Source organism: Oncorhynchus masou, chromosome 15 (genome assembly GCF_036934945.1).
Source record: "Oncorhynchus masou masou isolate Uvic2021 chromosome 15, UVic_Omas_1.1, whole genome shotgun sequence".
Lineage (NCBI taxonomy): Eukaryota > Metazoa > Chordata > Actinopteri > Salmoniformes > Salmonidae > Oncorhynchus > Oncorhynchus masou.
In genome coordinates this window covers 28915363-28927573 of record NC_088226.1, presented here as the reverse complement: position 1 = coordinate 28927573, position 12211 = coordinate 28915363, and the positions used below count along the sequence as shown (strand labels likewise).

The following is a 12211-nucleotide window of genomic DNA, read 5'->3' as shown; positions in this document are numbered from 1 at the left end:
CCATCCATCTTCCCATCAATTTTAACCATCTTCCCTGTCCCTGCTGAAGAAAAGCAGGCCCAAACCATGATGCTGCCACCACCATGTTTGACAGTGGAGATGGTGTGTTCAGAGTGATGAGCTGTGTTGCTTTTACGCCAAACATAACGTTTTGCATTGTTGCCAAAAAGTTCAATTTTTGTTTCATCTGACCAGAGCACCTTCTTCCATGTTTGGTGTGTCTCCCAGGTGGCTTGTGGCAAACTTTAAATGAAACTTTTTTTATGGATATCTTTAAGAAATGGCTTTCTTCTTGCCACTCTTCCATAAAGGCCAGATTTGTGCAATATACGACTGATTGTTGTCCTACAGAGTCTCCCACCTCAGCTGTAGATCTCTGCAGGCCCAAACCATCTAGAGTGATCATGGGCCTCTTGGCTGCATCTCTGATCAGTCTTCTCCTTGTATGAGCTGAAAGTTTAGAGGGACGGCCAGGTCTTGGTAGATTTGCAGTGGTCTGATACTCCTTCCATTTCAATATTATCGCTTGCACAGTGCTCCTTGAGATGTTTAAAGCTTGGGAAATCTTTTTGTATCCAAATCCGGCTTTAAACTTCTTCACAACAGTATCTCGGACCTGCCTGGTGTCTTCCTTGTTCTTCATGATGCTCTCTGCGCTTTTAACGGACCTCTGAGACTATCACAGTGCAGGTGCATTTATACGGAGACTTGATTACACACAGGTGGATTGTATTTATCATTAGTCATTTAGGTCAACATTGGATCATTCAGAGATCCTCACTGAACTTCTGGAGAGAGTTTGCTGCACTGAAAGTAAAGGGGCTGAATAATTTTGCACGCCCAATTTTTCAGTTTTTGATTTGTTAAAAAAGTTTGAAATATCCAATAAATGTCGTTCCACTTCATGATTGTGTCCCACTTGTTGTTGATTCTTCACAAAAAAATAGTTTTATATCTTTGTTTGAAGCCTGAAATGTGGCAAAAGGTTGCAAAGTTCAAGGGGGCCGAATACTTTCGCAAGGCACTGTATATGTAAGTATTGGTGTCACAAAGGCTCATGAAAGCAACCAGGTTATCCTTCTCCTCTGGCCATGCCCCTCCCTGGCTAATTACCACACCTGTTCCCAGCAAACTAATTTACATTCCTGCACTATTTAAGCTGCAGTTTTCCTCCTAGCTTTCAGTTGCGCTGGTGATTCAATCTGGTGGCCATCTTGCCTTTTGCTCTTTGTTGTGCGTGACTGACAAGAAAAAACAATTCCATGACCTCCAAACAACCCAGTGTGCTCTGTGTATGCAATAAAAATCAAGTATTGGATTCCTGGCCATCTCCTCATTTCTCTAACATACTACTGCTATTGCACATCGGTCAGGAACAGTCCTAAACCTAATTTACAGTCCACCCTAGCCCTAACGCCTTTTCTTCAATTGGTCAGCGATGGGGTGTTACTGCTTCCTACAAGAGCATAATGTAGAAACGTATTTAAAAGACTGCTTTGAACACCCCATATAGGCTACTGTAGGCTATATCATAGAAATCAGAATTGTGAAAATGTTATGGGATTTGCATTATTGGTTTTGTTGATAGGCCACTCTGATAGGTCTACATTATGCTCAAATAGCCACAATATCCTATTGGCTACTGTCTAAAACTGTAAAGTTACACATTTCTCCCAACATTTCAGTTTCCACTAGCAAGGCCTGAAATTTGCTCAGTGCCAAAAATAATTAGAGGGAATATTTCTGTGGATATTACAGGATATTATTACAAGGAATGTTATAGATTTAATTGATAACAGATTGTGTGTCCTTACCCTCCAGGTAATTGCGGGCCACAAACTTGAGGACCTCGTCAATGAGGATGACGGGGATCGAGAGCTTGAGCACCACCATCCATTTGTCCACGTTCAAGTGGGTCAATTTAAATATCATCTGCAGCGGAGAGGACAGGCACATTTCAGACACATATCACGTACTACTACTTAGTTATCACATTCTTACGGCTAGATTCAATCCGATCGGGCTATGCACCTTTTTAAAATAAATGTTTCCGTGCATGCGTAGACCACTCACTGTAAACCGTGCATATGTCGGCTCAATCTGAAATTACCTTTAAATGTAAATCGCACTATAACGGTCCAGATTGAATCTAGGCCTTACTCAATTGTCAAATACTCTAACCCAAGTATCACTCTTATTTAGGGCTCTATTCAATCTGTATCGCTGAATCGTTACAGATTACGCGATATAAATGTTCAGGTAATTTCCGATTGAGCCAAGATATGTAGCGTTTACCGCGAATGCAGTCTCGGCTAACGCGGGAACATTGCTTTTTAAATTTCAATCGCGCTCTCACGCTACATTTCCGCAATACGAATTAAATAGCCCTTCGTCTCAGGGAACACAGTCAAGAGGACTGTATAAAATGTTTGGCTGAGAGAGAATCAGACAGAGATTCAGAGAGATGGATCTGGGATCAAAACGAGTGGTCCTTGGAGCCGGACAGGACAAGTATGTGAGGTGAGGGTTGTGGTGCGAGGTAAGGCAGACTCACGGGCATGGGGTCGACGTAAATTATCACAAAGTGGAGTGACATGGAGAGGGACATGGCTCCAACCAGCCACAGGTTGCTCCAGGGGGGCATGCGCAGCAGGGACTGGTTCTCAGACAAACTGGGGGGTACAGAGGGGTTACGTAATGCACGCCGGCTAAACACTGTGTGTGCGTGCTGGGATGTTTGAATCCTTTTTTAAATGTACATTTGATTTGTGGATCCAAATAAAGTATTTAAAATGTGTGTGTTGATGCAGGTGTGTGCCAAGAGGTGTGCAGAAGTGTGTGATCTGACATTACATGGTGAGGGATGGTAGATAATGTTTGTTCTGCAGGTTTATTCTAAAATTACTCTTCCAATTTCTTTGGGGTTACACTACACTTTCAATGTTATAGCTACTTCTGGGATTAGGCTTTCATATCATACTCTTGATACGCTGTGTTTTAGAAACACACTGTCATAGAAGTGCTATAATACATAAACAAGTGTTTTATGTAACTTTACTGTTCTACCTCTAAATTGAAATACTGTGGATCAAGAATTACAGTGCTAACAAACTACCAATGTCGCATGTTTTGAGGACACAGATTAAACCTACTCCTGTCCTGCATTACAAAGCATGCCAAATGGATCATCTCCATTGAAAGTGCTTTTTTGTTCTTGTCAAGGAGTAGGCTTAATCTGGGATACGGGCCCTTAATGTTATGCATAATTGAATCGTGCATTTCTAACATGAATCTTCAAACATTCCTTTATATTGAACCAGGCAGGAACCAAAGTTGCAGTCTGACCTGTTGAGGGCATTGCACATCTCGATGGTGACTAACACAGACAGGGCCATGGTCATGGGGGGAGCGGCCTCAAACACCTCGCAGTGGACGCCGACAAAGTCCTCGTTTTCCTCGTGGCACTGCATGAAGTGGGACTGAAGAGAAAAAACAAGAGAATTAGGATGGAACCATTTACTGGATTATCACAGAATCATTCACTACATTTTTTGCTCAGTAAGAAGTTTAAATTTAGACCCTAGGTAGCCCCTACCCATAACATTAAATATCCCCAAAAATGATGATGATGATCATGAAGGTCTTTGACTACTGGTGTATTTTAAATGAGGATCTCTGTCTTTGTCTGGTGAAGCTAAAGACACATTTCTACATTGTATGGACAAAGTTTTTCTAATTCTAAAAAGCAATAGTTTATTATGTGATACAGGTGTGTTGGTGCTGGGCTGGGACAAAAAGTGGAGACCAATCCCTGTTCTACAGAGTGGTTAAATCCCAAATGTGACTATTTCCAATAGTGCACTACTTTTAACCAGGGCCCTATATAGGGAATAGGGTGGGACGCAACCTCTGTTCTACACACCAGACTCCACATTTTTGCTCAATAATGAATCGAAATGTAAGTCCTCGGTAACCCCTACTCCCAGGATTGTATAGGGAAAAAATACATGAATTCAGAGCGACATAGAGAGCCAGACTAGGGTTCCGGATTGGGATTGTCGGCTTCATTTTTATTTTATTTAAACTTTATTTAACTAGGCAAGTCAGTTAAGAACAAATTCTTAATTACAATGACAGCCTGGCAAAAGGCCTCCTGTGGGGATGGGTCCCTGGGATTTAAAAAAATACGATATAAATATTAGACAAAACACATCACAACAAGAGAGACAACACAACAATACATATAAAGTGAGGCCTAAAGACAACAATATTGGTGGCAAATCTGATGGCCGAATGGTAAAGAACATCTAGCCGCTCGAGAGCAACATGACCTGCCGATCTATAACTGATGTCTCTGTCATCTAGCATGGGTAGGATGGTCATCTGAATCAGGGTTAGTTTGACAGCTGGGGTGAAAGAGGAGTAATTACGATAGAGGAAACCAAGTCTAGATTTAACTTTGACCTGCAGCTTTGATATGTGTTGAGAGAAGGACAGTACACCGTCTAGCCATACTCCCAAGTACTTGTATGAGGTGACTACCTCAAGCTCTAAACCCTTAAGAGGTTGTAATAACACCTGTGGGAGGAGGGGCATTCTTCTTATCAAACCACATAACCTTGTTCTGAACACCTCCAAAACAAAGGTCAAGGGTAGAGAAAGCTTGTTGGACACTAAGAAAGCTTTGTTGAAGAGCATTTAACACAACATCCAGGGAGGGGCCAGCTGAGTACAAGAATGTATCATCTGCATATAAATGGATGATAGAGCTTTCTACTGCCTGAGCTATGTTGTTGATGTAAATTGAGAAGAGTGTGAGGCCTAGGATTGAGCCTTTGGGTACTCCCTTGGTGACAGGCAGTGGCTGAAACAGCAGATTTTATGACTTTATACACCGGACTCTTTGAGAGGGGTAGTTAGCAAACCAGGCCAAAGAGCCCTCAGAGACACCAATACTCCTTAGCCGGCCCACAAGAATGGAATGGTCTACAGTATCAAAAGCTTTGGCCAAGTCAATAGAAATAGCAGCACAGTATTGCTAACACTCAAGGGAAATTGTGACATCATTGAGAGCCTTTAAGGTTGCAGTGACACATCAATAACTTGAGCGGAAAACAGATTGCATACCCAAGAGAATACTATCGACATCAAGAAAGCCAGTCAGTTGATTATTGACACGTTTTTCCAACACTTTTGATAAACAGGGCAAATAGAAAGAGGCCTATAACAATTAGGATCAGCTTGATCTACCCCTTTAAATAAAGGACAAACCGTGGCTGCCTTCCAAGCAATAGGAAACTCCCCAGAAAGGAGAGACAGGCTTGGCGATGGTAGGGACAGCAGAAAGGGTCTAAAACATCTGACCCAGATGTTTTTGGGGGGTCTTAATATATAATAATAATAATAATATATCCCATTTGTTTAAGGAGCTCCTTTAGCACCTCAGACTCAGTGACTGCCTGCATGAAGAAACTTTGTAGCGGGGCAGGGGACAAATAGGGAGAAGCATCTGGGATAGGTGCATTAGAAGGAGTGGGATATGAGGAAATGTTGGATGGGCAAAGAGGCATGGCTGAGTCAAATAGGAATCCTGACTTAATGAAGTGGTGATTAATTAAAGAGCTCAGCCATGTGCCTCTTGTCAGTAACAACCACATCATCAACATTAAGGGACACTTCTTGGGGTTAGACCCACAGAGAGAGAATTGCTCCTTAAAGTAACTAACTTTGACCTTCCGGGTAGCCTGAGTGCCCATATTTCTCATTTGCCTGAACAATAGCCAGCCTGAGTATGCGTGTAACGAGCCTTTCGCCAAATGCAATTCTTGAGGTTGAGTAACTCTGCAAGAACACGGTCGAATTAGGGTCTGAACCTGTTTTTAATTCTCATTTTCTTTATGTGGGCGTGTTTGTTAACAATACCACTGAAAATATAAAAAAATAATGTCTAAATGTCTTCGACAGAGGGATCAAGCTGATTCTATACCATTTTACAGAGGCCAGTTCATGAATGAAGGCTTGCTCATTCCATTTTTTTTAGCAAGCGTCTATGACAAATCAGGATAGGTCGTTGCACTGAGAAGCAATTATGAACACAGGCTGTAAAACAATGATCCTCACTAAGGTCATTACAGAAAACACAAGACCGATACTGTACCTATCAGGATTATTTGTGAGGATAACATCGAGGACAGTAGTCTTTTCTGAGTGTTTGGAGTCATACCTTGTGGGATTGGTAATAATCTGAGACAGATTTAGGAAGTCCCATTGCTTTAGGTCTTGGTCAGATTTGGTCAGGACTTGCTTAAGGGGGTTCTCCTCTCATAGACACCAATGTGATAGCAGTCTGCTTAGTTCATTGACTTCCATTGAAATAAAAATTAGGGAGTGGTAGGTCTTGCTTCCTCTTCCGTATCTAATGCTACTACTCACCAACTGGTAGAAAGACACACCAGGGCCGTCCTCACTGTAGAGGAACCACCAGGCGGCAGCAGCAACAGTTGCAACACCAACGTAGCCTGGAACACACACCACAGGAAGTCAGGTAACATTGATCTAAATTGTAATTTGTCCAATAGATTTGATGACCTTTTCCTGTTGAAGTATCGAGATGAGATGATTGCATATTTTGTTGTTTTTTGCTTGTGTAGAATTTCATTACTTTGAATTAAATGTGTATTTTTTTAATCTACCGTGTTCCTTTATCACTAGGATGTACAGAAACGGTGTAACATTAATGTGATTATTACTTTGGCTGCAGTTTGTGTCCCACCACCATGCCAATAAAGCACTGCTCCATTTAAATGTGGTGTGGTAGATGGGGGCAGGGTGTCTAGGCTGTACACCAGTGGAGGCTCCTCAGAGGAGGAAGGGGTATTTTTTGTTGTTGTGAAACAAAATAAATTATAATTTTTAGATGAAACTTTTCTAAATATATTCACGGCATCAAATAATTGATTTAAGGTCTACAGTAACCTCAACAGCACTCTGTAGGGTAGCACCATGGTGTAGCTGGAGGACAGCTAGTTTCTATTCTCCTCTGACATGTTGTCCACCCAATAAAAGGACCAGAGAATCAATCAAGTACTGAAACCATAAGCTACAGTTAGCTAGCATTGCAGTGCATAGAATGTGGTGAGTAGACTCGGAAAGAGAGAAAGAATAGTTGAACAGTTTTGAACAAATACATTTCTTTAAAAATTATGGAGAAGCAAGAGAGAGAGCTAGCTATATTTTGTTTTATCCCCCCCCCTTACTGAGCTAGTGAATACAGCTAGCTAGTTTAGCCTATGTTGAATTTCATAAAAAATAAGTGAAACATTAAAGTAATCCTCTTTCAATAAAACTATACTAAATACATTCACATCACCAAATAATTGATTAAACACATTGCTTTGCAATGAAGGTCTACAATAGCCTCAACAGCACTCTTTTAGGGTAGCACCATGGCATAGCCGGAGGACAGCTACTTTCCGTCCTCCTCTGGCTACATTGACATCAATTCAAAACCTAGCAGGCTCATGGTTCTCACCCCCATCCATAGACTTACTTACACAGTAATTATAACAACTTCTGGAGAATGTCCTCCAACCTATCAGAGCTCTTGCAGCATGAACTGACATGTTGTCCACCCAATCAAAGCATCAGAGAATGAATGTAGTACTGAAAGCATAAGATACAGCTAGCTAGCACTGCAGTGCATAAAGTGTGGTGAGTAGTTGACTCAGAGAGAGAATGACAATAGCTGAACAGTTTTGAACAAATACATGTATTATATATAGAAAGCTATCTATATGTGACCCGATTCAAGACACTAGGCACATGTCGCAAGTCACGACTTCACAGAAGAGCTGTTTGAACGTAAAAAAACCCATTTGTTTTATCAAAATGCATTTTTTTTTTGGCAGAAATACCTTCACAAACATGGGAACTTTCATGTGCCTTAATATCAAACTTGTATGCCATCTGTAAATATGAATAAAATTGTTAAATTACGAGCCTAGTTGGTTTAGCCACAGAAAAAGGGAGCAACCTTCCCGCTAGCCATGAATGGCTGAGATAATGAGTGGGCTGGACATGCCGAGAGATGAGTTTCGATTGGTCTGCCATATAGCACGCTTCTGTCTACTGGAGCTGGTCAGTATGTCTAGGTACTCGTGTGAAACGCGGCTTTTTTATATATTGCGTCGTAAAACTGCATAAACCTAATGTCAAGTTAAAGTGTACTGTTAGCTAGCTAACTTTAGCTGTAACTGTTGGACTAATGATACACCCTAGATCAGCTAGATGTTGGCAAGAGTGTGAAAGAAGATATTGAATGTGCGACTGTCTGTCACCTTGATTACTCAAATTTTTCTCTCAACCTGTGCACCTACGTTGTAAACGTTCATTCATAGGTTAGGTTGTAGCAACCTAATGATGGGTAAAGAGAAAATGTAGTATCATGTCGTAGCCTAAACCTAGCAATGTTACATTGAACTGGGTGAATGGAATATGAATGACAGTCATCCAATGTGCTGTAATAAAAATAAGGCCATACTCATTAAAAAATAATCGTTCTCCCTTATGTTAAATGGCACCGACCGCCATTGCTGTACGCCCATTGTTGGGCAAAGCAGCGGTGAGTGAGGGTTGAGGCTCTAAGTGTTTGACATTGGGTCAGGGTTGCAGTTAGATTTACGACAGAGCCAGGGATAGTTCAGGGTTGGAGTGTCGGACATAGCTTCATGAGGTACATAATAGTGAGCATATGTTGAACCTGGAACTTGGCTCTGTTCCAATATCCACGCTAGCATTCTACATAACCCCTGTTTATACCTCCTGCTAACAGGTCCCATGTGGCTCAGTTGGCTTTGCATGGAGCTTGCAATGCCAAGGTTGTGGGTTTGATCCCCACAGGGCACAATTATGAAAAAGGTATGTGCTTTACTGTAAGTTGCTCTGGATAAGAGTGTCTGCTAAATGACAAAAGAAATGTAATATAAAAAATGTGTTCTTTGACCTGATCTTGTTTGTTTACACTTGGAAGATCTGATTTACAATTAGATCACAATGAGTCTTTTAATTGTCTACACCTGTCTAAAAATGTGGGCACAATTAGAATGTGAACAAAGGATGGGCTTTAGACACAATATCCACCTTAGCGTACTACTGAGAATCAACATCCACACTAGCAAACTACTTAGAATGAGGCAGTGTATTGGTCATGCATTCACAATTATATTCTAGTGACCCCAATCAATGGTTGTTGAAAGAATAGGAGAGTAGGAGGAAAGCAGAATGGCCAGTGCATTTGTAATTGTATCGTTTTGTTTTGTATTTGGTGTTTTTGATGTTTTCCTGACTTCAAAGAATACATTTCCATGAAAATGGACAATACAAGTGTTGGTATGGTATGGTATCGTACCTCCAATGGCGAGGTATCTGAAGAACAGCCATCCAGAGATGAGGGGCTCCTTGGGGGAGCGGGGCAGCTTGCCCATGATGTCCAGGTCAGGGGGGTTGAAGCCCAGGGCAGTGGCAGGGAGACCATCAGTCACCAGGTTGACCCACAGCAGCTGGACAGGGATCAGAGCCTCCGGCAGACCCAGGGCAGCGGTCAGGAAGATACTGAGAGAGATGGAGGGATGGATGATGAGCGAGGGAAAGAAAGAAAGAAAAAAGAAGAGTCATTTGTGACTAGAACTGTGTGTGGCCGTCATATTGATGTTCTTGCTCACAGTAGTGTCTTGGTCACACTCATGTATTGGCAGTCAAGTAGTTATGCTGCTACTACAGTGAATCTCTGTCTTCCAATAAATCCCTCTGGATTAGCGGTCAACCACGGTTATGTCTCAGTTGTGATGTGGTCACTTCACCCCCCCCCCCTCCACACTCACACCCCCCACCCCGGACACTCACCAGACGACCTCACCAACGTTGGAGGAGATGAGGTAGCGGATGAACTGCTTCATGTTGTTGTAAATGGCTCTGCCCTCCTCGACGGCTGCCACGATGGAAGAGAAGTTGTCGTCGGCTAGGACCATCTCAGAGGCAGACTTGGCAACGGCAGTGCCAGAGCCCATGGCGATGCCGATCTCGGCCTTCTTCAGGGCGGGGGCATCGTTCACCCCATCTCCGGTCTGGTGGAGGGAGAGGAAGAGAGAGAGAAGAAAGAAAAGAGAAGGTAGAGAAGGAAGATGACTGTTAGTGTTCTGGATGATATGAATCGTATTACTGCAAATGTTCAGTTTTTTGTCATTTGAATGGTTGTACAATAAAGTTTTTGAGTTTTCAATAGTTGTCTCCTCTGTTCCTGTTTCCTCCCCTCACCATGGCTGTGATCTCATCAAAGCCTTGCAGGAACTCAACAATCTTGGACTTGTGAGAGGGCTCAACGCGGGCATAGCAACAGGCCTTGCGGACTGCTTTTTTTTGCTCGTGGAGGGGCAGGTCGTCAAACTCACGGCCAGTGAAGGCTCGGCCAGTAGTGTCCTCATCCTCGGTGAAGATGCCAATACGACGGCAGATAGCCACGGCTGTTCCCTTGTTGTCACCTGGGAGGGAGGGAGGATAATGAGTTGTAAGATATTGTTTCTCAATTTATTTCAGAATGAACTATAATGGAGGAAAGACAACCAACAGAGAAGAGGTAGATGGATGGAAACAGTGGGAATGATAAAGACATGGAGACAGAGAGAAAAAGGGAGTTAGGGTTGCAAAAATTGGGTAACTTTCCCAAAATCCCAGGTTTTCCAGAATTCCTGGTTGGAGGATTCCGGATTTCCTGTTTATTCTGTCTTTATTCCGGGAACTTCCAACCGGGTTTTCTAGGAAACCAGGGAACTTTATGAAAAGCAGCAGATTTTTACTGTCCAGTATACTGACCAGTGATCATGATGACACGGATGCCAGCAGCCCTACACAGCTCAATAGCTCCAATGACCTCCTTACGAGGGGGGTCCAGCATGCCCACACAGCCCACGAAGGTAAGGTCAGTCTGAGGACCACAGACAGAGAGAGGAGACGTAGGGCAAGTGCTTTAGAAATTAAATGAGTTGTTGTGCAAATAAAGCTTGAATGCAATGAATTTAGATAGAAATTCCAGTAGAATTGTTTGTATTTACCTAGTAATTACTATGATAATTTTTGTTTTGCTTTTGTTATTATACATTTTCCCCTCAATTGTTAGTTACGACCTTGTCTCATCGCTGCAACTCCTCAATGGGCTCGGGAGAGGTGAAGGTTGAGACATGCGTCCTCTGAAACTTCTTAACACTCTGCACACTTAACCCGGAAGTCAGCTGCACCAATGTGTCGGAGGAAACACCCGTTCAACACCACAAGGAGTTGCTAGAGCGCGATGAGCCAAAGAAAGACCCCAGCCAACCCCCACCCCCGGCGCTGGGCTAATTGTGCACTACACTATGGGGTTCCCAGTCACGCCTCAGCACTGCGATCCCATTGCCTTAGACCGCTGAGCAACACAGGAACCCTTTTATTTACCTAGTAATTAATACAGTAAGTACTTTAATTCCTCTTCCCCCCCTCTCTCTCCCTGAAGCGCTCCCCCACTTCTCTCCTCTCCTTTCTCACCTCGTAGTCGCCAAACTTGGTGGCGTCTTCGAGGTTCATCTCTTCCATGCGGAGGGGTGTGTCGCGGGTGGCCAGTGCCAGACATCGCAGGGTGTCACGGCCGGTACCCCACTCCTTGATCACAGCCATGATCTTGTTCTTGACAGGCTCGGACAAGGGCACACGTGTGGTGCCAACGCGCACATAGGCACACCTCTCAATAACACCCTCGGGAGCGCCCTAGGGAGAGAGAGATAGAGGGAGAGAGATAACAGTCAGGAGCATTTTGGAACTTTATCAACAATCACTGCAAGATTGCTATAGCGATTACTGATATGACAACGTCACTAGCGCGTTTATTCTGAGCATTTCCATAGAGACGGTTGCCGGTATCCTCTCACCTTGACGAACATCTTGTTGCCGACAGCGGACTTAGAGGACTTGGCTGGGGAGCAGAACACTGACATGGACTTCCTGTCTCTGGAGAACTCCAGGGTGAACTCCTTCTTCATCAGCTGCTTGATCACCTGGGAGAGAGACGGAGAGGACATGGGTCGGCTGGAGAGGGAGGAATGAGAGGGATGGAATGGGGGAGGAGGTTGGAGAGGGGAGCCAGAAAGAAAAGAGGGAGGTGAGAGAGGGTGGACTGGAGTGAGGG

The 12211-nt window shown here is 43.3% G+C and overlaps 1 protein-coding gene across 1 annotated transcript in view; it reads right to left on the bottom strand.

Annotated features, from left to right (window-relative positions):
* Nucleotides 1-12211, bottom strand: part of LOC135556103 (sarcoplasmic/endoplasmic reticulum calcium ATPase 1-like) — a 32526-nt gene that overhangs the window by 2666 nt on the left and 17649 nt on the right. The window contains exons 15-24 of the mRNA XM_064989020.1: nucleotides 11955-12080; nucleotides 11575-11793; nucleotides 10867-10978; nucleotides 10312-10535; nucleotides 9901-10121; nucleotides 9407-9609; nucleotides 6433-6518; nucleotides 3346-3479; nucleotides 2555-2672; nucleotides 1815-1932 (exon numbers count right to left, since the gene is read on the bottom strand). Coding sequence (XP_064845092.1) covers nucleotides 1815-1932; nucleotides 2555-2672; nucleotides 3346-3479; nucleotides 6433-6518; nucleotides 9407-9609; nucleotides 9901-10121; nucleotides 10312-10535; nucleotides 10867-10978; nucleotides 11575-11793; nucleotides 11955-12080 — 1561 coding nt within the window. The remainder of the gene's footprint in view (nucleotides 1-1814; nucleotides 1933-2554; nucleotides 2673-3345; nucleotides 3480-6432; nucleotides 6519-9406; nucleotides 9610-9900; nucleotides 10122-10311; nucleotides 10536-10866; nucleotides 10979-11574; nucleotides 11794-11954; nucleotides 12081-12211) is intronic.